Source organism: Natrix helvetica (genome assembly GCF_964273705.1).
Source record: "Natrix helvetica genome assembly, chromosome: 5".
Taxonomy (NCBI): Eukaryota; Metazoa; Chordata; class Lepidosauria; order Squamata; family Natricidae; genus Natrix; species Natrix helvetica.
The window spans coordinates 67354907-67381126 of NC_138551.1; the positions used below are offsets into that span (position 1 = coordinate 67354907).

General features: G+C 39.4%; 1 protein-coding gene across 1 annotated transcript in view; it reads right to left on the reverse strand.

Moving 5' to 3' along the window:
• The window catches only part of ADAM12 (ADAM metallopeptidase domain 12), a 294296-nt gene that overhangs the window by 56861 nt on the left and 211215 nt on the right, over window positions 1-26220 (reverse strand). The window contains exons 11-12 of the mRNA XM_081954809.1: window positions 25137-25285; window positions 523-700 (exon numbers count right to left, since the gene is read on the reverse strand). Coding sequence (XP_081810935.1) covers window positions 523-700; window positions 25137-25285 — 327 coding nt within the window. The remainder of the gene's footprint in view (window positions 1-522; window positions 701-25136; window positions 25286-26220) is intronic.

Here is a 26220-nt window from a genome sequence, read left to right on the forward strand (position 1 = left end):
TGAAGAGAAGAGTCATAAATCAGAAGATTTGGGGAAATGGTTTTGAGCAGCCATAGAAAATAAAAACAGGGTATTAGCAAAAGAGCCATCTGTTCCAAGCCTGCAACTGAATAGCCTTTGCATAATATAGCTCAGGGAACATTCTTCTGCATAATGGATCATCCATCCTTTTTGTCAATGTTTCTCACTTCAACAATTTTAATACGTGTGGACTTCAACTCCCAGAATTTCCCAGCCACCATGGAAATTCTGAGAGTTGAATTCTGCATGTTTGCTGTGAGTTGCTGAGGCTGGAAAAATGCCATTTTAGGTAAGGTTAACTTTGTAGAATATCATGGTCTTGGATATGGCCTCTAGGTCGGGGAAAGACCAGCCGACAGGCACTTAGAAAGAATAGTAGGACCATTTTATTTAGACATTTGAGTATTGCTATGGAGAATGTGAAGAAACTAGATGAAAATGTAGTGGGATATTCCAAAATGAACTTTGTCTTTCTTTTAAAACAAAGAGCGTTACTCCTACCTCAGGTTCACCACAGTCACACTCTTCTCCCTCTTCTACATAGCCATTCCCACATTTGGGGCCACCAAATGATTCCTTAACTTCTGGAAGGTTGAAGAGACACATCCCCATGCCCTTCTCCAAGCTGATTTCCAAGTCCTCCTTGCTGCAGCTGCTGAACATCATAGGAAATGGATAGCTAGGGAAAAAATAGGAGAAAGGCTTGTTACTATAATGGAATTTAGGTGAAAGAAGACGCCTTAACACGCTGCTTTGTTGGCATGCTGTTCTAAATTGTACAGCATTATAATACACTATAATCAACAAGGCAATAAGTGTTCCTGCTATTAGGGGTTATATTCAAGCATATTGACAATGGCTGATGTTAATGCTTCTTCCACAATGCATACTTTGTGTACATCAATAATTATTATAAACCCACAAAGCTGTCTTAAGAGAAACAGACTGCTTAAAATTAACCGCAGTATATTTTATGTATCTTTTAGTAAAATAAACATGCTTAGGAATGACTAATCATCGCTACTGTTACCTCCAAGCCCTCCATATCAAGACATATTTTACAAAGTGAGTAGTTTGGGGGAAGAGAAGGAGTAGGAAATGGGATGCAACAGATTAAAATCTGTGGGAAGGTGAAATTGGCATTACAGGTAGAACTCACTTACAACTGGTTGCTTGACAAGTTTGAAATTATGACGCCTTGGAAAGGGTGATTTACGGCCTGCAAAGCACTCCCAACCATCATAAAACAGTGCTGCCCACCCCAATGATGTGACCACATTTCAAGTATTGGTAACCAGCTCACTTTATAACAGTTTGCAGCATCCTGTGGCCACATGGCCATGGTTTTGATGATCTTTTGGCATTTTCCAGCAGAAAATGGCAAAAAAATGGCTATGCTGGATTTACTTAACAAAGATGTGATTCACTAAACAACCACTTAACATGACTTGATTTACTACCATCATAAAAACAGCTGTAAAATTTCAGGTTACAGTGGTGGCTCTTTTATTGTTTGTTTGTTTGTTTGTTTGTTTTATTGGATTTATATGCCGCCCTTCTCCCAAAGGACTCAGGGCGGCATACAACATTAAAAAACACATATCACAAAAGTTAAAAAGAAATTAGATACATATCCAAAAAACAAACCCAATTAATAGGACAATAACATTTAAAAAATGAGATAAAATTAACAGGCCAGGCCGGCTTGCTGAAAAAGCCAACTTTTTAGGGCGCGTGGGAAGGACCGGAGGTCAGGGATTATGCGAAGCTCCGGGGGCAGCTCATTCCAGAGGGAAGGCGCTCCCACAGACAAGGCTCTCCCCCTGGGGGTCACCAGCCGACACTACCTGGCCGACGGCACCCTGAGGAGGCCAACTCTGTGGGAGCGTACTGGACGGTGGGAGGCTACTGGTGGCAGTAGGTGGTCTCGCAGGTACTCTGGGCCTAAGCCATAGAGCGCTTTAAAGGTCATCATTAATACATTGAATCGCACCTGGAAAACAACAGACAACCAGTGCAGCCTAAAAGGGGTGTAACATGGGAGTACCTAGGTACCCCCATGATAACCCGCGTGGCCACATTCTGGACCAGCTGAAGCCTCTGGGTGCTCTTCAAGGGCAGCCCCATGTAGAGAGCGTTGCAGTAGTCCAGGCGAGAAAGGACGAGGGCATGAGTGACTGTGCACAGAGCATCCCGATCCAGGAAGGGGCGCAACTGACGTACCAGGCGAACCTGGTAAAAGCCCCCCCCCTGGTCACAGCTGTCAGGTGTTCTTCTAAACTAAGCCGCCTGCCTTGACTTATGACCAAAATTCCAGGCTCAATTCTGGTCGTAAATTGAGGACTCCTTATGACACTCTAATAGCAAACAATGGATCAAGTGTTTGTGCTGCTTTTGCTACTGAATATATATGAAGGATACTCCTATGTGTTTTTAACATAAAGAGTTTCTGTGAAGTTTCTACTCTTCATTTTTATGCACTTGCATGCTTTCTTCGGTTTTCTGTTGGACGTTTGCCATTCTGTTAATTGTGAGTGGGTCTCAAAAACCTTTCTATTCAGTTTAATGCCAGCTGTAACTGGAAGGTAGCAAGGACATCATGCCACTGCTATGGACACTAAAAGAATGCCAAAACACACATACTAGCTCTTCTGGGACATTTCTTGTGATTACATTAGCTTGAATCACAACCATCTGGTGAATAAAAAGCAAACTGCCTTATTTTCTAGGCTCTGGAACCAATTCACTTGTCCTTCTGCATTCAACCAGCAGCTTCACGCTGTAGCTGGATAGGGAGTCAGCCAGCTCAATATTCACTGGAGTTTGTTCCCAAAATGTCTTACATCAATCCTCTACTATTAAAGCTGGGATGAAGCCTTAAATAGACAAATAAGGGAATGAACAGAGAATCTGCATAATTGAACGAGAAAGTGTAATGATTATAATTTATAACTGAGAAAGAGTGTGTTTCTAACTCATCAAATAAGGGAGTCTTATTAAGTGAATTAAAGAAAAACATCATCCCTCTTTTCTGTTTACAGGTAAGAAATTCAAAAGCTATTTCATCTCAGTCTCAGAGACACATTTTTCAGAGTAAAAAGGAAGTGAAACAATTAAATATGCATCGTATTTCTTTCTGCATTCAGAAACCAGTCTCCATTCAGATGCAAAATGTAGCCTTCCGGTTGCTGTCCCTGTAAATTTAAGAATCATATCATCTTGGTATCAGTTTCAGTAATATACAAGTTGTGTTTTGGCCTATTGTGTTGGTACTGATACCCAGCTGGTAGCCAATCATACTATAGGCTCAAATCATGACAAATGCAATGGTGTTTTTTAAAAAATAAATATTAAGAGCGTGACATAGAAAAACAAAGATACACCAAACTACAACCCTTTGGCTTGTCAGTAACTCCTTGAAATGACAATGGACAGACCTTCTGGAGCCATCTGAGAGCTGAGTGGCACTTTCCCAGGACTTTAAGTCTACCTTGAAGTTCTTGGTATTTGGTGTATTTTGCCAGCCTTTATACTTTTCACAAGAGAGTAAACAATAGAATACTTGGTGATAGCTTGGTGGTGCACCTAATCCATCATTTGGTTACAACTAAGCTAATTGACCTGCTGACAAATATAATTTAAATAATGCATTGTCTCCAGCATGCACCATGGGAAGATGGTCTAGTGACATATCTTATCAATAACCTAAGAAACCAGACAATGCTCGGTCAAAGGTATTGACACCATGAGACATTGTTTCTAGGATTGGGCTACCTGTTCTCCCTTCTACTCTGTGTGTGTGTGTGTGTGTGTGTGTGTGTGTGTGTAATGTTACAGAGCTCATGTCCTTCTCTTTCTCTTAATTGTTGTAAGTAGCAATGCGATAAAAGGTTTGAGAGTAATTACATACAAGTTGTAAGAACCTTGAAGCAAAAGTGATTACTTTCAAATTGCAGTAGATTGTTAAGTAACTTTTTCTTAGCATGGGTAGGGTGGAAGAGTTCACAATGCAATGATGTAATTTGCAAAGTTTGCTAAATACCACTAATTGCCAGCCTGGGGGATTGTACCTTACATGTATATAGACACAGAAAAAAATGGAGTACACCACCAAATGGAGTACTCCACACTCATTTTTCCCCCCCGCAGTGACTCAAAACCCAATTCAAAGTGCTGTTTTTAACGAATAACAATGTTATATAGTTTTTAAACAAGGACATCAAAAAGATTGCTACTTCACTTATGACTTTGCTTACTCATTCTAGTAATCATTGGAGGCCCTGTCATAATCTTATAACAGGCCTCTCCAAATCCTTCTATTATGGTGAAAACATGAAACCTTCATTTAACCTGCCTCATACCTAGTAGACTTTTGACCAAAAAATTGTTTGACCCCTCTTACCTTACAGAATCATCTCTTCTACCACAATTTCTACCTATTTTATTTCAGAGTCCTTCTCCCACCATTAGGTTGAAGCTAGGAATTAGGAAACTGTGAACAGAAACTAGTCCTGTTTTAGGCATGAAAACTAGCTGGGTGACTTTGGGGCAGTCACTCTCTCGCAGTCCATGACATTCTTGAGTGACAAGCTAATCAGTCAATTCCTATCATAACCGACACTTAATTGATTGGGGGGGGGGGGGAGAAGAGAGAAAGCAGACCCTGCACTGTGGGACAACACCAGAAAAAAATGTCAAGGGGAGAAGTAGGGAAGAGAAAGATTATGTAAGTTTCTGCCTGCCAGCACAGCCAGTAAAAGCCAGTGTTTGATCCTGCTGCTTCAGCTTTAAAGATTTAACACTTTTTTAACAGAAGCAGATCTGTGTTTCTTTTTAATGAGCTTCATTTTTTAAAAAAATAAAACATACCATAGCTGATCTTCTTTTTCTACAGGTCATTTTTAAGATTGGCACTATAACTTTTTATTCTTTTAAAGATTTTCCATAGTGTGCAAATGCTGGTTTGAAAGTTACAGGAATAGCAAAATAAAACAAACAGTAACCACAGTTTAAGCAATGGAGATTTAGAAGAAAAAAGACAGCAAATATTTCCGTAATTAACATTTAATATTTATGGCCATTTCTCTGGGCAAAGATTTCAAGGGCCTCTCAATGGGATAGCAGATGCTTTGGTCTATGTTGGTGGCCACAGAGTGTCACTATTAACCAATGCTATTCTTCAGCCTTCAAAGGACCTTCAAGCTGTTTCCTATTGTGAAGTAGTGGAACCATTACATTTCTGGATTTTCCTCTTCTTGACACTCATTCCCTCATTTATAATCAGCGGCATATTCACTATTTACCAAAGAAAGCAGAAAGCCATTGAAAAGATTTTGCTGGAAAAACAAAAACCCCGAGATAAACAAGAGATGAGCATGAGAAATCTGACACAGAAAGAGTATGAATGAATCTTCTATAAATGAAGAAAGGGTGGCCTTATTTCCGTTCAAGCATCTGAACTAAACTGGAGGCAATAATAAGCTTCATAGTCTCACCTGAAGCAGAAAGAGGAAGATGTCACAATTAGCCTTGGATAAGGTGGAACACACTATTGAGCATCACCAAGCCAAGCTGCTTAACAAAGATGAATATTCAGCCCCAAGGCAAGACTGAAATAAGAAGCAGTTCTGACATTATCAGGATTAACATCAGAAAGAAGCATTTAGACAAGCCTGCTTAGATGTAAGCCTAGACAAAGAAATGAAATCTATCTGAAGCATAAAGAGAAGGGTATGAGGAATGGGTCTTTAGCCACTGTTTTTGCTAAATGCTTCTAATTGCCAGTCTGGAGGAACAGCATTTTACATTTGTAGAGAGAGACAAAATGGACCTTACCACTAAGCCTTGTCACCAATCCTTTAGTCCTGTCTTTGACAATCCGGTGCTCTTCAAATATATTTGACTTCAGTTCTTAGAATTCACATTACATACTTTCGGCCAAACCAACTGAGAATTCTGCAGATGGAATTCCAACATCACAATGAAAGCTACCTAATATATTTTACATTTTTTTCTAATTGGATATTGTATCTTGGATACATCAAAAATTGCACACTTTTGGGGGGGCAATGCAACATAGCTGATTATTGAGCTACATATAATAATAATAATAATAATAATAATAATAATAATAATAATAATAATAATAATAATAATAATAATAATAATAAATATTTATTTCTTAGCCGCACCCTCTCCCGAAGGACTCGGGGCGGCGTACAATAAAACATATGAAATAAATATATAGACAAGAGATACATATTACAAAAACATATACCAAGACATGTACAAGGAGGAGGTCGGCTAATGAATAAAAACAATAAAATACAATGTTTAGAAACCCCTAAATACAATGTTTAGAAACCCCTAAATAATTGAATACAATTAAAATACCCAAATAAAAACCCGTCAGGAGCGATATAGTTAGATCAAAATTGAGCCAGGCCAGCTACTTGGAATAGGTGGGTCTTGAGCTTTATACGAAAGGAGCAGAGGTCAGAGGTATTCCTAATATCCGGAGGGAGGTCATTCCACAGGGCTGGGCCCGCCACAGAGAAGGCTCTACTCCTAGGCGCCGCCCCTCGACACTATAATATTGCATTTTATATCCCAAATTTCCTCTGAGAATCTAAGGCAATGCAATGAGGACAGCACTCTTGTGGATACAACACTCTTGTGAGGTGGGATGAACACGACTGACTGATTTGATAGAATTGACTGGACCCCAAGTGAGCTCTACAATCATGTGGCTATTTCAATCAGATTTCAAATGGCACATTACTCTTTATATTATTAAAGTTTTTCCAATAATCTCTTTCAGAATGCATCTTGTCAAAGTAATGTGAACCTGGATTAAAACGTCCAAACTAATGATTGAGCATATATTTCATATGTGCCTGAACCTTATAGAGAACTTATCATTTTATGTTGTGAGGTCATCTACGGCAGAAAACAAAATGAGGAGATATTAAATACTTTTCAGATTTTTTGTATGGAGGGGAGGGGAGTGAAGAATGCAGAGTTGATGGGTAATAAGAAATAAAATATGGAAATTGAGACTATTATAATTAATAGTCGATTTGAAGTTGGCAGTCAGCCTTGATAAAACCAATAGGGCTAGGCAGTCTTTGCAAGAAGTTCCCGTGTTATCTAGATATTGATGTTCTTCTGTGAATGACAGTAATCTCTACAAGTGTACAGAATCCCAGCTGCATATTTTGGCATACTGTTGTTGGCTACTACTGCACCCCATGCTGATTTATTTTGCATTAAATGGGAGAGCAAATGAAGATGAATTTTAGAATCTATCCTGTTCCAAATACAATTTAAGCAAAATGATCAAGGGTTGGAGCAATTCTCCTACTATGAAAAGATCCCATGCTTTGTACTCTTTAGCTTATTATATTTTTAAAGGAGCAGACAAAACAGCAATAAGATAGAAATATACATACAATCATGCCACATTTAGAGATTGTGTAGGGGGAAAGACTTTGATGTATTAGAATCTTGGGTCGTCCCATAAGGCAAAATGACAGGTGAGTCAGCACAGATAAAATAAAGTGTAGTTAACCTATGGAATCCCATAGCAAAAGATGCAGTGATGATAACTAACCATGACAGTTTTATAAAGGGTTTCAAAATTCATGGAGGATAACACTGCCTACTTCATTGCTAGTTGTGACATCTATCTCACCTCCAGGGATGAGAAAGATATTAAATTGGTCTCTTGATGTCTTTGCTGCAGACATGACTAGGAGAGTATTCATGTTCACCTTGAAGGCTTCCTTTGGCATTTGGCTGGTTATGGCAGCAACAGAAACTTGGACTTGAAGGTTCTTCTGGCATTAATTTCCCCAAATTATGCATTGATCCAGTTTTTACATCCGAATCAAACTGTAACATCTATGAGCAAGGCTCATTGAACAGTATCAGGTATGTTTGAGTTTTCTGAGCTATCAGATCTATTCTACTATGTTGATAAATGGTGAAAACATGATGTTCATATAATTGTGTTTCACTATTACATCCTCTTGCAGAATGCAATTTGTCAAAATAATTTGAATGTGGAAGATTAGGGTACAAATTATACTCAGCCATGAAACTCACCGGATGGCTTTGGGCATGTCATTATTTCATAGCCTAATTCACTTCAGAGAGTAAATTATTGTTCCATCTAGGCAGCTCTGAACTGCTTGGAGAAAAAATGCATAATATTCATACCTTCGTTGTAGAGACCATGAATGGCATGTTCAATTATGTTTCTCCCTCATATTTACACATCTGTAGTTCTCATTTTTTTATTTTAGAACACACAGACTCAGATTTAAACTTTCAATATATCTGTTGATAAATACAAAGCAACCTGCCCTTTATACACCCCAGATCAGCTCATTAAAGTGAAAGAAATCATGTGGGACATATATGGATTATATTTTCTGCAAAGACAAGTTTAACAAATTACACTCAGTGGTAGTCAGTGACAGTGCTGGCTGAGGCTGCTGGGAACTGTAGTTCAATATATCTGAGGAGCCAATTTGTAGAAGGCTGGTCAACAATATCAACTGTATTGGAATAGGATAGATTGGTCTCTGCATATATTTAAAAATTCTATCACCATTAGATGTAGATTAAAACCTAAAACAAATTCAAAGAATGAATAACATCAAATTTTAAGAATTTTTCCACAGCTTCTCTCTCCCAAGCCCAAAAAGTGAAAATTCATCTATGATAAAAAAAAAAGTCATTGAAATTCAATTATTTGTATTCCACTCTCTTTGCTATAGGTGAACGGGGGCTTTCATTTTTCACCTGGGCAAAGACTTTGGTGCCCTTGTAAGAAGAAAGAATGTGAATCATCTACAGTTTAACTGAGTTTCTTCTTACTCGCTTCTAATGTACGACCTGTTCCCAAGAGCTCAAAATGCATTTATGTTGTCAATAAATAAAGTGGATATCAGCCTAACTTTCTTAATAAGCCTGTTGTGAGGATAAAGTGAGTGAGGGAGATGGGGGGGGGCACTATGTTTACTGAAGAAAGATTGGATATTGATGCAATGAATAAATAATTGAGACAATTTAATTTTGAATGGAGAAGTCTTTCAACTCTGTCTGACAATAATAGAGCTGAAGGACACAAAGCTGTTATTAAACACCTTTTCGGTTTCCATGGTCATTTTCTTATTTTTTTCAATTCTCTCCTCTTTCACTTAAATAAAATTATCTCCGTTTGCTTCTTCATTATCTACCAGCCAGGCTTCTTTTTGGGAGGTAAAGTAATTTTGGGTTTGTTCTTTCTTTCTTTATTCTTTCCAATCCTTTCCTATTTGAAAGGAATTGTGTATAGAGATTTGAGATACTGTCTGTCTGTCTCTCTGTCTGTCTGCCCGTCAGCACAAGATGTCTCCAAAAATCAAACACCACAGGAACAAAATGAGTAGAGAAACCACCAAAAAGAAAATATTGAGTTGGCAAATGGCTGAAGAAATCTTCAGGCAGAGGGAATTCAGCATTCTCTACAGGCCACAGCTCGAAATGCTACTGATTGCCCATTTTAAGTCCTCTGTCCACGTTCTTATGTGTGTCAGAGCAAAGTATAGGAAATCTGTGCTGTGCTTCTCAAAGGTATGACACAGGGAGAGAGAAGAAATACACACACAGAATGAGAAACATTAAATATGCATCTACTCTGACAAAAATCTTGTGTGTGTGTGTGTCACACAGTCACACAAAAGTTGTACCCATTCTGATCAGACACACCCAGATGCAATATATTACTTCATTATCTAGAAGAAAATACAGATGCAGCCATTGCCGATAAGGAGTTGGAAAGAATGCCAGAATTCATACTTTGCAGAGTCTTGTAAACATCCATGACAAATCTTTTGGTTTACACATGTATAAACTGCAGATCTAGCTCATCATCTTTTGTTCTCAGAGGAATATACGATCTGAAGAAATTCACGGTGCTGCACTAAAGTTTCAGACAAGAGTCTTTCCACTGCCAGAGTTACTTATATGAATTATAAATTATCCTTGATATATCCTTGATATAAATGGAACACAAAGCATATACTTTGCCACTGAAGTACTCAGAGCAAAGTAGTAAGAATTAAAATTGTGGAGGGATGTGCTTGTTGCTTTCTCTGTCCCTCATTTCCTACTGCAGGTCATATATCTACTGTAAGTGGGTGATTCCATCTTTATGGCAGATGTCATATTTTGCAATCATTCATATGAATGTCCACCTGAATTTCAATAAGGGACTGGGTCTGTGTTGTTTCTATAATGTGTGAATAAACATAGGCAGTCAAGCATCTGATTGTAAAATACAGAATTTAGTACATATCAAGTTGAGCTTGTGAAATAAATTGAGGATTGAATAACAACTCTGTATTTACTCTACTAATGTGCCATTGTGTTAATTCAAGTGAGGTGTGTCATTAACAACTTGGCATGTCGTTATGGCTCTTTTTACATTGTAACATAAAACATTTTCCAGAAGCTGTCTTAGGAAGAAGCAGCTACACAGGCTGAAGACTGTTTAACAATGTACAGTTAATCAGGGGTGGGTTCCTGCCAGTCCTAACCTCTTCTATGAGGTTCCACAAATCTACAGTGCCGTTTAGAACCGGTTCCAGCTCTCTCCCCCGCCCGTCCGCACATTATCAAGATAATAATAATAATAATAATAATAATAATAATAATAATAATAATAATAATAATAATACTTTAATTTATAGACCGCACCCTTTCCTAAACAGGACTCGGGGCGGTGTACAGTCATATTAAAAACAATGTGAATACAAAAATATAGATATACATAGATAAATAGACGGAGGAGGTAGGATATGCAATGTACAATAATAGATTAAAATTCGAATAAAAAATTAAAAATACCCTTAAAAACTACCCCAAAATAAGATGTTTGCCAGGAGGTTGAAAGTGGGACTATAAATCAGCTAAGCCAGCTAATTGGAACAGGTGGGTCTTAAGTTTCTGTCGGAAGGAGCGGAGGTCGGTAGTAGTTCTGATATCGGGGGGGAGGTCATTCCAGAGGGTTGGGCCCATCACAGAGAAGGCTCTACTCCTGGGCGCCGCCCGTTGACACTGCTTGGTGGACGGCACCCGGAGGAGTCCCTCCCTGTGGGAGCGGATTGGTCGCAGGGATGTATGAGGTGAGATGCAATCCCGCAGGTAACTAGGTCCCGTGCCATGAAGCACTTTGAAGATGGTAACCAACACCTTGAAACGCACCCGAAAAACCACAGGCAGCCAGTGCAGCTCGCGCAGGAGTGGTGTTATATGGGAGTATCTGGTCCTCCCCATGATAGCCCGCGCGGCCGCATTCTGAACTAGCTGTAGTCTTCGGGTGCATCTCAAGGGGAGCCCCATGGAGAGAGCATTGCAGTAGTCCAGCGCATGAGTGACTGTGCGTAAGGCGTCCCGATCCAATTGGAGGCGCAATTGGCGCACCAGGCGAACCTGGCGGAACGCCCCACTCGCCACGGCTGCCACATGGTCATCCATCGACAGCCGGGCATCAAGGAGGATGCCCAAATTGCGTGCCCGCTCCACGGGGGTCAGTTGTTCGCCCCCTAAGGCCAGCGATGGAGTCCACTGGTTGAACCGGGGCGCCGGTAGCCACAGCCACTTTGTCTTGGAAGGGTTGAGTCTGAGTCTGTTGTCCCCCATCCAGACCCGAACGGCTTCCAAGCACCGGGACATCATTTCGACGGCCTCGTTCGGGTGGTTTGGGGTGGAGATGTACAGCTGTGTGTCATCAGCGTACAGATGGTATCCAACCCCAAAACCACGGATGATCTCACCCAGCGGCTTCACGTATGTGTTGAACAGGAGGAGCGAGAGGACCGACCCCTGCGGCACCCCACAAGTGAGCGGCGTCAGGGTCGACCTCTGCTCCCCTGCCAACACACATTGCGTCCGGTCGGAGAGGTAGGAGCAGAACCACCGCAAAACGGTGCCCCCTACTCCCACCCCCTCCAGCCAGCGCAATAGGATACCATGGTCGATGGTATCGAAGGCCGCTGATAGGTCTAATAGGACCAGGAACAGGATAGAGGAACAGCCCCTATCTCTGGCCCTCCAGAGATCATCCACCAACGTGACCAAGGCTGTCTCCGTGCTGTGACCGGGCCGGAAGCCGGACTGGCGCGGGTCTAGATAGTCGGTTTCCTCCAGGTGACGTGGGAATTGTTGTGCCACCACACTCTCTACAACCTTCGCTAAAAAGGGAAGGTTGGAGACGGGACAAGATGAAGAGCAAGAGGAGGAATTCTGGGAGTTGAAATCCACAAGTCTTAAAGCTGTCAAGTTTGGACACCCCTGGGGTTTTTTTCTAAAGGGTTAGGGGTGCAAGGGTCTTGTAACTTGACAGCTTTAAGACTTGCGTGCTTAAAATGCCAGAGTTTCTGAGCCAACATTTTGGTTGCTAAGCAAGAGCGTTGTTAAGTAAGTTTCACCACATTTTACAAGTTGGCCATGCCTACCCAGTCACATGGCTGGCAAGTCACTCCCACCCAGTCACATGGCTGGCAAGCCACTCCCACCTGGTCACATGGCCGGAAAGCCACTCCCACAAAGCAGGCCACATCTACAGAAGAGGTTCTAAAAAATTTTGAAACCCACCACTGAGTTAATCAGGTTTATCCAATATCCTAAGAAAAGATGGCTTTATGTTATTTGTTTTTTCAAATATAATTCAGATTGTTAGGTTTAATTTGAGAAATAGTCAAATAAGCAGCTTTAAATGCAAGATTCCAACCAGACAGCATCGAAAGGACCAATGGCTGGATAATATTAAAAAAGTATTTCCAAAGGAAGTAACAACTTGTTTGTAGAGGGCACAGCATAATAATTCCATAATCACAAAACTGCCAGGTAAAACATTATAAAGCTACTTTTTCTTTGACAAATATACAGTAAGATTTTTTTTTTAAAAAAATAGAACTCTCTGGTCAATGTCATTCCTTATTCCAAAGGCGAAGCAATGCTAACTCAATTTTTCAAGCTTGACACTCACTTCTAACTATATTCCAGAGTTATCTGCTATGCAAACTCTGTGGAAACTGTATTCTACTACTGTTCCTATTGAAAACTAAACAGTCAAGGAGAGTACTTGAAATCAGTTTACATTTGCCTTTGGTTCATCTATTATTCCATTTCCTTTTAAATTGCTACCTCATTAATAACAATTAACTTGACAGCAAAGGGTCTGGATTTCACAATTTACTGTGTAGGACTTGATGTCAACCCAGTGATTTAAGAAAACAAGAGAAAACCAGAGAGAGGAAGGTCACCCTGGTTTCACATTTAAAGGAAAAAAAGAGCAAAAGTTGTAACATGCTTTGTAGCTTTTGCCAACGTTAAGAAAATTGTAGATAAGAAGCCAAACTAAATTAGTTTGTGCCTAAATTGTTGCACTAAACATGACATCTATTCCTAACAATAAGTGAATCATGATAAATCACCGACATTACCATTGGAAGCACATTGCTTGCAATCAGTTTCCAAGTTGTCTCCTCTACTCTTGTGATTAAATGGATGCTGCTGGGCAAATATTCAGAAAACCTTCAAGAAAGATCTAGCCTTCACTGCATGATAAGGGATTTTCATTAGTGTAAAGATTATGCTAGGACTTACCTTATATTTAAATAACTATTCACAAAGCTAGAGTTTTCCCCCTTTTCCCTTATTACAAAACATTTTTATAATGCAAAATGGGGAAAAACCAAAATTGAAATCCTAGAAGATAGAACCAAGGCAACAGAACACAACATTGGTGTTTTATTAACAGGTAAGAGTGGTAGAGAACAACACATTGTTCTCACACACAGACACTACCCAAAGAAATGTTTGCCAAAAGAAGGTTCCCAGAGGTGTCAATCAATAGGTATCTTGTAAACATTTAATTATTTTCTGGCACCCTGCTATATAAAACCACAGCTGGAAGCACTAGTATTTCATTCTAGGCTGTTTTGACAAAGCTTTTTGCCAAGAAGTCAAAACATTTATTATGGAAAGGACTGAGCCAGTGAAACAACTTCGTTTTTTATCATTGTATTTTATATACATATGGGAATATATATATATGTAGAAGAGGTTAAGACAGATTTTACTACAAATAGAAGACTGATAACAATATTAGTTTTGAAAGTTAGAAATGTGTGATCTATGTCAGCAATGCACTGATGGAAGAATATGTAGCTCTTGCCTTACCTCACAAATAGAGAACAAAATAACATTAGTCACTGGCAAACTAGTCACTGATACACACTGCACCATTAACTAAAGCCTTCCAATTACTAATTTGTGTCCTGTATCTTGACTGTTTCCTGTGTGTATGTAGAATACAGTTGGCTTGACAGGTAATTGCTAGATTGGAGGATCTAGCTAACCTAGAATAGGCTGTTCATGATTGATATGTCATATGAATCACACATGTGTCATATGGCCAAAATGTGCTTTGGCTGACTGTATCCATACTCTTAGCAAGGGAAAGAGAAAATCTATACCATCACAAGCACATACACACCAAGTAGGTTTGTGTGTATGTATACATTGGTTATTTATCTTTTTGATATTACATTTAAAAAAAACCTAGAGAATCAAGCCACACTTATGGCATCTACCTTACATGAAGAATAAGCAAACAGTATGGCTTAATCCATCATCTTAAAATAACTTTCATTAAAGAAAGCAGCTGCTTTAAATTTAGATCTATTTATAAAAGGAAAAAGAAGACAAATGACATTGCATTAATCAAGCAAAGGTCTGGTTTTCACAAAGAGTAAACATCTTTCTCAACAGACACATTATATAGTTGGATGCTCACATTGCTGTGCTTATTTTTCTGTTTGTTTATTAGATTTGTATAGCTACCCGTGTGGAGTTTTCGGCGCTCTGTGAGCTTGGTTGTTGCTTGCAAATGTTTCATTAGCCAGCTAAGTAAGATCAGACTTGCATGGATGATGATACCTAGTTGAATAATGAAATGTCTGCAACTCAACCATGTTCAGAGAGCACCAAGAACTCTACAGTTCAACCCTGATCTACAGGGTTGAAGGATTAAACACACAGATACCCATGACATATAACCTGAAGCGTCTCAAGATATACAATAACACCTCTCACAGAAAAAAAGAAGCACACGAACAACAGCAGAATTTATCTAGCCATTGACTAGAACTTATATGGCCCAAATATCTGAGGAAAAAGTCAATTCTTCCGGTCCCTACAAAAGACTTTCAGGATTAAAGCCATGTGAATCACCAAATGCACCTTCCTTTTTAAAACAAACAAACAAACAAACAAACAAACAAACAAACACACACACACACACACACACACAGTTTATACATAGCAAGTTAGCCTAACTAGGAAAATGCTTAGCTAAGTACCTTATTTTGATATGCTGAGGTGGTTTTTTTGGGGGGGGGGAGTGGTGTGTGCTTCTTTTACATATTATAAAGAATTATTTTGTTTCAACATGCATTCAGTCACAAGAATTCCACTCTAAGCATTAAAAATAAAAGACTAACTGCATTAACTCTTCACTGTAGGCATTAAGTCACTTGATTTCACTTGAGGGCCACATCAGGGTGGTGCTTGACCTCAGAGGGCCGGGTGGGTGTGACCAGCTCAATGTCACTTGTATTGGGGGCACCTGTGGTGGCTCAAGTGCTCTGCCAGCAAAAATGGACTCAGGGGGCTGCGTACGGCCCTCCTGAGCTCTGTTTTTGCTGGCAGAGGTACCGTGGGCCGGTCTTTCGCTGTTTCCAGGGTGGCCCTGCAGGCCAGATCTAAGCACCCTATGGGTGGATCTGGCCCACAGGCCTTGAGTTTGACACCCCTGCATTAGGTGAAAAAGCACTCACATGTTGGAAAATAAAATAAGGAAGCATGGGAAATCTGGACATTGTTTAAAGTTATAATTATGACTTTTCCTATTGGAAAAAAATTAAAGATACTTATAATGGTGTTAAATGTTTAATAGCAAATGAACAATGATTGCACTGCAGCTGTATCCTGTTGATTTCAAGAATTTAAATGAGATGCTGACATAAGACTATTCTGACATTTCATGCTTGTTTCTTACTATTGAAAATGGGGAGGCATTAAATTATATCCCTGTGATTTTTTTGTTTAAAAAAATGCAAGTTACAGTGCTGGCAAAACAGCAAGTCTGTCACAACTAATTTATTGGGCCGGACTGTGTTTGTGTATATGTGTATTTAAATTCAGACTGGGCTGGAAACATAGATGCTGCAGAATGTAATTAGGAATGGTTTACCTTGCCAAGATAATTTCATTTTCTAAAAATCATTAAATAGATAAATTCAGAGGTTTCTGCTGATTCTGCATATAAACATCTATAAACAGCAGCAGGCCTGAGAAATGCAAAGCTTTTCTAATTTAAGAAAAATCAGTTAATCTGGGGTTAACCATTCTTGCCTGCGACTAATAATTGTTCTGCTTACTGAAGATGTTCAAGCGTATTAGTAAATTCTCTCAATTTTAATTCCTCCACGCATCCATTATAGCAAACTATCACATATACAATGGACGGAAATAAAGAGGGTTATTGTTTGCCTGAGAAGCAGATGGTACAAGTAGAAATTCAAGCTTCTCCTGCTTTACCTCATTGTGTCCAGGTTTCCACACAATTTCCTTCCACCTGGTTTGTTTCCGATGATATCATTCAAGGCAAAACACAAGTACAGCATAGGAGCCCAACTTAAGAGAAACTTTAAGTAAAACACTGATATACATGGACTGACTGTTTCCAAAGCTTCAAGATATTATTCCTCCATTTCTCCTGGAGCTCTGAATCAGATGGAGGGGAAGCCCAAATTCAAAAGAGGATGGGGTAATTTGGAATAGATTTTCATTTTTATTCAGTGGAGTGAAAATATCTCATTTGTTCCACTTCAAATTCGACCTCTCCCGAGAGCCCTGATCTGGATCTATTGCTTAAAATAACGGCTACATTATATTATAAATTATGGCTCCATTGCCTGCCTTTTCCCCCCCATTTGGTAGGAAATGGGTTTTGTTGTTTGTGTAAGATGCTGTGATGGAGAGCAGAAGGAAGGAGAATATGATCTGCCCTTAAGTCAGCGGTTCTCAAATAGTGGGGCGCGCGAGGCTCCGTAAAGGGGGGCGCGAAGGCTCCCTTTCCATCTGGGTGCAACGGCGGCGAAGGCGTGGGCGAGGCATAATATATCCCGCCTGGAAGTGGCAGCACTTCGGACTGTGGATTTTCATTGGAGCCGCGGGCTGGAGCTGTGCAAGAAGCCTGCTCGGGCGGGGGTGGGAGGGAGGGAAGCATGGGACCGCCCGTCTTCGCCACCACGTAGCTCGCCTCCCCGCCAGCAGCTCCACCGCCAGCATTCCGTCTGGAAGCGGAAGCGCAACAGCCGCTGTTGGGGAAGGGACAAAGGGGTGGCGGTCGCCCGATCTTGCCACCGCCACCCCTTCGCCCCTGGTAACGGCGACTGTTGTGCTGCTGCTTCCAGCTGGGATGCTGGAGGAGCTGCTGGCAGGGAGGGAGGGAAGAAGGGCAGAAGGGAGGTGGAAGGAAGGAAAGAAAAGCAGACACGCCGGAGGGAAAGAGGAAAGAAGGCAAGCAGGCAGGAAGGAGGCAGAAGGAAGGAGGGAAGAATGGAACTGGAAGGGAGGCAGGGAAGGAGGGAGGGAGAAAGGAAGGATAGGAGGATAGGGAAAGAGGAAAGAAGGCAGGCAGGCAGAAGGGAGGGAGGTGCAAGGAAGGAAGAAAGCATAGATAAGCAGGAGGGAAAGAAGGCAGGCAGGCAGGAGGAAAGAGGAAGGAGGGAACTGGAAGGGAGGCAGGGAAGGAGGGAGGGAGAAAGGAAGGATAGGAGGATAGGGAAAGAGGAAAGAAGGCAGGCAGGCAGAAGGGAGGGAGGTGCAAGGAAGGAAGGAAGCATAGATAAGCAGAAGGGAAAGAAGGCAGGCAGGCAGGAGGAAAGAGGAAGGAGGGAACTGGAAGGGAGGCAGGGAAGGAGGGAGGGAGAAAGGAAGGATAGGAGGATAGGGAAAGAGGAAAGAAGGCAGGCAGGCAGAAGGGAGGGAGGTGCAAGGAAGGAAGGAAGCATAGATAAGCAGGAGGGAAAGAAGGCAGGCAGGCAGGAGGAAAGAGGAAGGAGGGAACTGGAAGGGAGGCAGGGAAGGAGGGAGGGAGAAAGGAAGGATAGGAGGATAGGGAAAGAGGAAAGAAGGCAGGCAGGCAGAAGGGAGGGAGGTGCAAGGAAGGAAGAAAGCATAGATAAGCAGGAGGGAAAGAAGGCAGGCAGGCAGGGGGAAAGAGGAAGGAGGGAACTGGAAGGGAGGCAGGAAGGAAGGGAAGGAGGAAGGGAGGGTGGAAGGAAGGATAGACAAGTAAGAGGGAAAGAGGAAAGAAAGCATGTGACTACGGTGGGAGACAAGGATGCAGAGGTGCACTTATAACAATTTTATAGACAAATGATACTATTTACAGTCGCGCGGGGGGGACGCGAAATGTTTTCTTCTTCCTAGGGGGGGCATGACAGAAAATAATTGAGAAGCACTGCCTTAAGTAATAATAATCTTTAAAGTTCCCATTCCCCCATTCAGTACTGTGGAAAGTTGATCAATCTTGGAAAATATAATTTTGCTGCTTTGTGATGATGTTTTATGATTTGGCTTAACTAGCTGGCTGGCTTAATGGTTTCTTTCATTCTATTAATGTTTTAGATTTCTTCCTACTTCCAGAGTACCACATTTGGAAGAGGCACCACTGATCGTTACACCACTCCTTTCTTGCATAAATCCTTCCAAGTCTTGAAATCTATCAGATGTACATATGTGCTGATAAACAGAAATATTTTTTGCTCATAATTTCATGGTACTCTGCCTCAAAATAAGAAAGATGCAATTACTTTATTACAGTGGTAACTTGGTACTCAACTGCTTTGAAACACACCAAATTTGTTACTTGGCACATTCTGATGTGAAAATTTGGTCTCGGTGCTCAGCGTTTCTTTGGTACTCCACACACAAGCTAGAACCTGATGTTGTTGGCTGCCTTGTGTCTCAGTACTCTATTCCTTATGGGAAAAAATTGTTTGGTACTCATTATTTTTGATAGTCATTGTACCACCTGGAACCAATTAACAATGGGTACCGAGGTATCACTGTAGTTAAAAGAACAAACTTTAAAGAAACGCATCTAAAAATAAGGCAAATTAAAGTCATTCCTAAGAGCTTTCAGAATATGTGAGAACATTTCTGAAGTTCTGGAGCTAATCCTCAGAGTGGATTGGATTGTCTGTTTCTAATACACGTAATGCAAATAGGAATGAATCTTCTTCTTTTTTAACTTATAAAAAGGTTAGCCCAATTTTCACGAAAGTAACTCCTGTTCTAGGAGAATAAAAAATAAATAAACTGGATATTACTATTTATTAAAAATGTATAAGTCTATGGTGTTTTCCACAAGGAGAAAACATCACACAGGACTGACTATCTAAGCAAGGAAAGACCTTGTATTTCAAGAATCAAACTTTAGGATATGTGCTCCCTATTGCAATTAAAGCAGAGCACCCACATTAAACTCAATCACCCACAAAGATAGACTTGAATATGGGCTCTGAAAAAAGGATGGAAGCTTGTTTCTGATCTCATTATGTGTAGAAGTAAGTGTGCATATGTATTGGAAATCATCGTTCAGAGAGGCCCAAAGACTCTCCAGAGAGTTAAAGCTTTCAATGTACATCAATTGGCAGTGTTTAGGTAAGTTACTTGCCAAAACAAATACATTGCTTTAAACTTCCACTGTGTTACTGTTCCCAAGCTACTCATATGAAATGAAAGATGAAAGAATAGTTTTAAGCAAGCAGGATACAAATGATGTATGGTGTATTGCTAATATCATTGCCTTTCAATAGCATCATATGGACATCTCTTTTATCTCTGAATTTTCACTGAAGATTGCTTCAAAGAAGCTGAATTCTTAATATACCAACTATTTAAATAATCTGTTAAAAATCAAGTTCAGGATAATCTTTAGTTGTTACTGTTGCAGTTGCTTAGTCAAAAACTTATTTTATTCCATTTTAATACATATGGCAGAACATAGTCACACGTGCCCATATATTCTTTCTTCATATTGTAAGTTGGGACCAGGAATCATAGTAATAAATGAAACAGATGATGCTCAGTATCTTGAATACAGCTCCATTGTGATTTTTAAATGACAACACTTGTTTAAATAATACCTTTTCAATGGTATCACTTTTTATCTAGAGGTAGTCCTCAATTTACAACCACAATTGAGTCCAAAATTTCTAAGTTGCTAAGTGAGACATTTGTTAAGTGAGTTTTGTCCCACTTTACTATCTTTCTTGTCACAGTTGTTAAGTGAATCATTGCAGTTCTTAAGTTAGTAACACCGTTAATAACACCACTATTTTTTTCTGGATACTCAAGTTGTGTTATTTATTTTTATCACTATTTATCTGATCTTTATGTTATGCTATAAAATATGATCTCATATTTTATTTTAAAAATTGCAGTGCTGTAAACTGTGTCTATTTTACTAAGAAAGACTTCAACAAATGCCAAAATCCCTATTGAAATCCAAAGAATGGTAAAATGCATCTAGCATTTGAACTGCAACCCCAGGCTTGCAATTCAGTTCAGCAGGCTTGAACTGCTACTGAGTTGGAAAGGATGACAAAGACGTTAGTATTTTAATGAATCTATGTTGGGAGCAGTCTTTAAAGCTTGAAGGAGCCTTTTCAAAGAAGTATTAAATCCAGAAAGAAGTGTGCCATGATCGATCCTTTACCCCCACCTTTTCAATGTCTACACTGAAAAATATTGGATGAACTAAGCACTGGACCAGGACTGAATATGAGGATGTGAAAATAAACAAGATATGCAGAGGATATTGTGGTCCTGGTAGAAATAGGAAAGAACCGGGAGCTTCTAATTGAGAATACACCAAATGAAAACTTTGGGTCATATATAAATATTTTTTTTAAGGGGAAAAAATCCCCAACATTTTATACAAGCCAAGAACTGTACCTATCTTGGACACTTGTTCACAGAAGAGAGGAAGACTGCTGGTGAAGTGAAAAAGAAAATAGAAATTGTCAGGAATATCCTTAGAAAGGAAAGCTTTTCTAAGCATGAAGAATAATCTGACCTCAAGGAAAATTGACTTAAAATTAAGAGTAAGAATGACTAATTAGAACATCTGGTGAATTCTTCTTTGTAACTGTGAGACATGAACCATATTCAAGGAGGCTTTGAAAAGAGGCATTTAGGATGAATAAAAAGATCAAATCCTCAAGTCCAGGGGATGTCACGGGAATAAAGAAGCCTCAAAAAGGCCATCAGAGAAAGAAAATTGAGACATTGTTAGGTCGTATACTCAGACACACGTCTATAAAAAGACTGCTGGAAGAAATCAGGGAAAGAAGGAAGCAATGAACTAAAAAGATATTTGGAATAGTAATATACATATATAAACTGGACTGGTCTAACTTGTGAAGACTGTGCAAGTGTTGCAGAAAGGCACATTCAAGGTTTTGCTTACATCTCCAAATGCTCTAAAGTATCTTTCTAGAATCAAATATGAAGTGCTGCACAGCCCTAATAAGAAAGATGTCAGGTTCTAAAATCAAAAGTAATTATTTTCCAAGCAAATTTTATTGAGAATACAATTCTTATCAAGGCTAACTTACATGATTTCAAAAATGCTTATCTGATCTTATTTATACTCAAATTCATGTTGACCAAGACTTATATCAGTGGTGGGAGTTACAGAACAATGCTGGCCAATCACAACAACTGTTGTATCAGAAACCAAATTTAACCTATTGGTGTCTTTCATCCTAAACAGCCTACTAGAATGCTTCCTATTATTTCAGCTCATCTTTATTTTTTATTTTTCTGGACCTGGAGAGATGACATAATTACTGGACAAAGCAATTAGTGTTAGTCAGTTTTTCAACACTCACTCGGCCCCTGCATATACTCCTCAATCCCCCAAACTATCTAGTGAAGTGCAGCAGAAGTCTAGCATCCCAGCTGTGTTCATGAGGCTATTTGCTGAATTTCATGTACATTTGTAATCTACATCAAGGGTCCCCATGCCCTGAGCTGCGGACCAGGGCCGGATCATGGCTGGTTTGGAAGTGGGCAGGCATGAGTGGCTGGCTGGTGCACCCAGGCATGCAGCTCAACTCATGTGAGTGATGCTTGCACAGTCCAGTTCCCCATTCCCCGTTCCCCACCCCTGGCCATACCGCCAAGCCATTAAGGTTGGGGACCACTGATATACACTCATTTATTTCCTGTTTGCTGTCTGTTCTTACAATAATTTCAGCAGCTGGATCAAAATTGTTGAGCTGAAGCAGTTTAATCATGTTCTACTGGGAGGCATGGCCTCTCCCTAAGCCTGTAAACTAATTAGGGCTGGGCAAAGGTTACAAATGGCCTGGTTTCAAATTCATTAAAATAAAGTGTCATGACATGCTCCCTTCCCCTAGCCACAATTCATTTAATAGAAAACCAAGCAGACAAATCTTAACAGTATTATGATCATCTTCAAAGAAGTTTCTCTGTTAAATAAGCTTTTCCTGTAGTACTTCATTTAAGCTTTTTGCAAGCACTTATATGATGCTATGGTGAAAATGTAGTGTCCCAGAAATTGTTACAGTCTTGTGAGAAGAAGGTTCAAAGTAAAGACAATTATGCCTGTTACAATCATGCAATTTGGATGCACTATTAATACAAAAATGTATGCAAATGATACAACATACTGACCTTGTATCAGTATTTGCATGTCAATATATTATTGCTAGCATAAAATGCCAACTGATATATTGCTATGGGGAAGTAGTAACCTGTTTGTATGAATAGAAAGAAGTCCAAAAGGCAGAAGGGTTTTTTCAGGAAGATTTCATGTGGAGAATGAAAACTGAAGATATCTCAACAAGACATGCGAAATAAAATTCTCATGACAAAAGATAGTTCTCAAAATAATAGCTAGAGTCCATGTGAATTGGGTGTGGCAACAGCATCCAGAATGAGAAACATACCAAGAGCAGAGGTGGGCTTGCTGGAAGGTGAAAAGATATATGGGAAATGAACAATAGTGTTCCTCTTCAAATCTTCTGGAACTCCAACCTAATCTGGGCAGTTAGACTTTCAGTGTGAAAGATGTGGAAATGTGTATTGGTGAAACTTAGTTTCTACAAGTCTTAAGTTTTTGGAGAGAAAAGAAGAAGTAACACGGGTTCTCCTTATTGAGAATGAGAACTGCATGAGATAATATATCTCATTATTATTATTTTGGAGATCTCATCTGTCAAATCTTGATCATCATTTCTCCTACATAATATAAAAACAAAATGTAGGAATTGTTTGTGACAAATAAGAATACCTCTAGGGAAGTTGTTCAAAGAACTAAGATTATCTTTTCTATTAGGACCCAAGGTATCTATCAAAAAAAATGTTTGATTTGAAGGGCTGTAAGCAATTTTGTGAGTTAGTGATTTTTCTGGACTAATTTCTGGGCTAATGAAAATGTCTATTTATAAAATCACCCAAATTTCCTTTAAAAATTCTGATATAACATTTAAACCAGTAATAGAATATTCAACAAGGCAGTACAAATTCTTGGTCTTGGCTGATTCAGAACTAAGCATTTTCAGCTTTCTGAAGATAACATGAGATACAAGAGAAAAGGATATTTATTTCAAACCAGCAGTGAAACAAGAAAGGAGATTATAATGGACTTGACATCTGGATGTGATTGGTAAACCAGGCTATCATTAGGAAGCACTTGTATTACTATAGCCACCTGATTTTGTTTAAACAATAGGCAGCAGAGCAGAAAATAAATTCCATGTATATTCATAAATAAAACCACACTGGCAGCAGTATCTTTAACTAAAGGGCAATGTTCACATTTATGTGCATGCACACATTTAAAAACAATGAAAAAGAAGATCAGAACCATCTTCTCAAAAGCAAAAAAAAATGTAACCCACTCCCTTAAATTGAGCACATCATGATTTAAACAAATTGAACTAGTTAAAACAAGTTTATTTTGATTTTGCAGAGCTTCAAGCAATAAATGCATGCAATAGAAAAAAAATGAACAAACATAAGTCACAAACTCCATGAAAGAAACAAGCAATGCATTCAGGATGAGGACGAAACTATTTGAACCAGCAATAGAATACTATTGGGCTGTGACTGGGGTAGAATTGGAACAGTTCTGATAACCTAAATTGTGTGTTCCTAGTTATGTACTCCAAAATAGTATTTGAATTTTTAACAGCTGCATCACACTGCAGGGTCACATTTAATTGGTAGTCTACAAGAACTCCCAGATCCTTTTCCTGTGTACTGTTGCTAAGCCAGTTCTTCTCACCACATACTTGTGGCTTTTATTTTTCCTACCTAGATGCAGAACTTCCAGTTAAATCCACCCTATTGATTTTAGCCCACTGCTCAAGCCTCTCTAGAACTTTTGGAATCCACCACTTCTTAAGTATTAGCCATCTCTTCCCAGTTTCGTATATCTGTAAATTTGGTATGCATCCCCTTCATTCCCTCTCCAAACCCTGCTGCTCAACAGCACTGGGCAAAGGGTAGAGCCCTGGGACATTCCACTCAGTACTTCTCTCAAGGTGAAATTAATTAGCAGACTTGGAGTGCAGTCATTCTGCAACCTTCTTTACAACTTTGGTAAGGAGAACACCATGAGAGATCTGTTAAAGGCTTTGCTGAGGGGCAGTATACTATACTCCCTACATTCCTTGATCTACCAAGCTACCATTGAACAACCATACAGTGGTACCTTGGTACTCCTCATTAATCGGTTCTGGGAGGTGTGACGAGTACCAAAATATATTTCTTTTCTTTAAAAATTGAAAATTTAGAATATTTTTATTCTAATGTAGGATCTCTGCATTAATGTCCAGTTGTTACAAAAAAAAGGACGTCTTCTTACAAAGTTTTCAGAGGTATAACCTCTCATTTAAAAGGAAAGCTACAATAACAGGCAAATATTTTTTTCAAATACAATTTGCACTTACGCAGTTGAAGGGTTCATAATGCAGCCCCCTTTGTCTGCAGTTGTTTTGCAGTTGCAACCTCTTTCCAGTGTATCATGGTTCATACCAAAATTGTGGCCTAGTTCATGAGCCAGAGTTACTGCTGCCCCCAATGGATTGTCTGCATGATCCTAAAAAGAAAGCACACAAATCTCATCGTAATAAACAATCCAATCCTGGAACACACCCTAATTTATTAAAAAAAATTATAGGCTCAGAAAGTGGCATTACCCAATACCTATTACTACTCTGCTCAGACACTTGCTGTTTTCCAAATTCGTATTTGCCTTATCTAATTAGGAGTTATACATGCAAACAGCATTGTAATACTGTTTGAAAAGCAATCATTTGAGGCAGTAATAGAAAGCTATTTTTATATCAGCAGTTAATGCAACTTCATAAATGTTGTCTACAGACAGGAAATAATAAAATTATTGAAGAAAATGTTGTTTATAGAAAAATATACTCTGAAAAGTATTGAATTACATTAGCAGTATGTAATATTATTTGAAGTAGTTTGCAGTATGAAGGAAATGTTTTATAGTTGCATTTCAAATGGAATAACATCCAGTTGTTTGTGTGTGCATAAACTCAGCCTACCTCAGACTTGAAAGATACTCCATGCTGGCCTGTTATGTCTATGTACAGTCTATGCCATGTAAACTAATGTAAAGCAATCAGATATAGCTACTGTGGGCAAGGTCATGTCTTCTAGAGAGAAGGTAAAAGTCCTAGGTACTGAGAAGTGGAACGAGAAGAAACATTCATCCTCTGGGTAGCTGCCCATTCAATAGCTTCAGAGAAAACGCTCCAAAATTATTTTTGTATTTGAATTTCCACAGGAACAGTGGGTATTCTGATTAATTTTTGAAGCCTTCGCATTTCTATAGAAGCCCAACTACATCATTGCAACAAAGGGCTGCGATGGTGATCTCAGATTCAGCTCTTATGAAAGGGACTCTGTGATGTAATTGTGTCTTCCTATTCATGGTCTGGTTCACACATGAATGTGTAGCACTGATTGAAGCAGGAAATGGGGACTTGATTGATGGTATATTCAAACAGA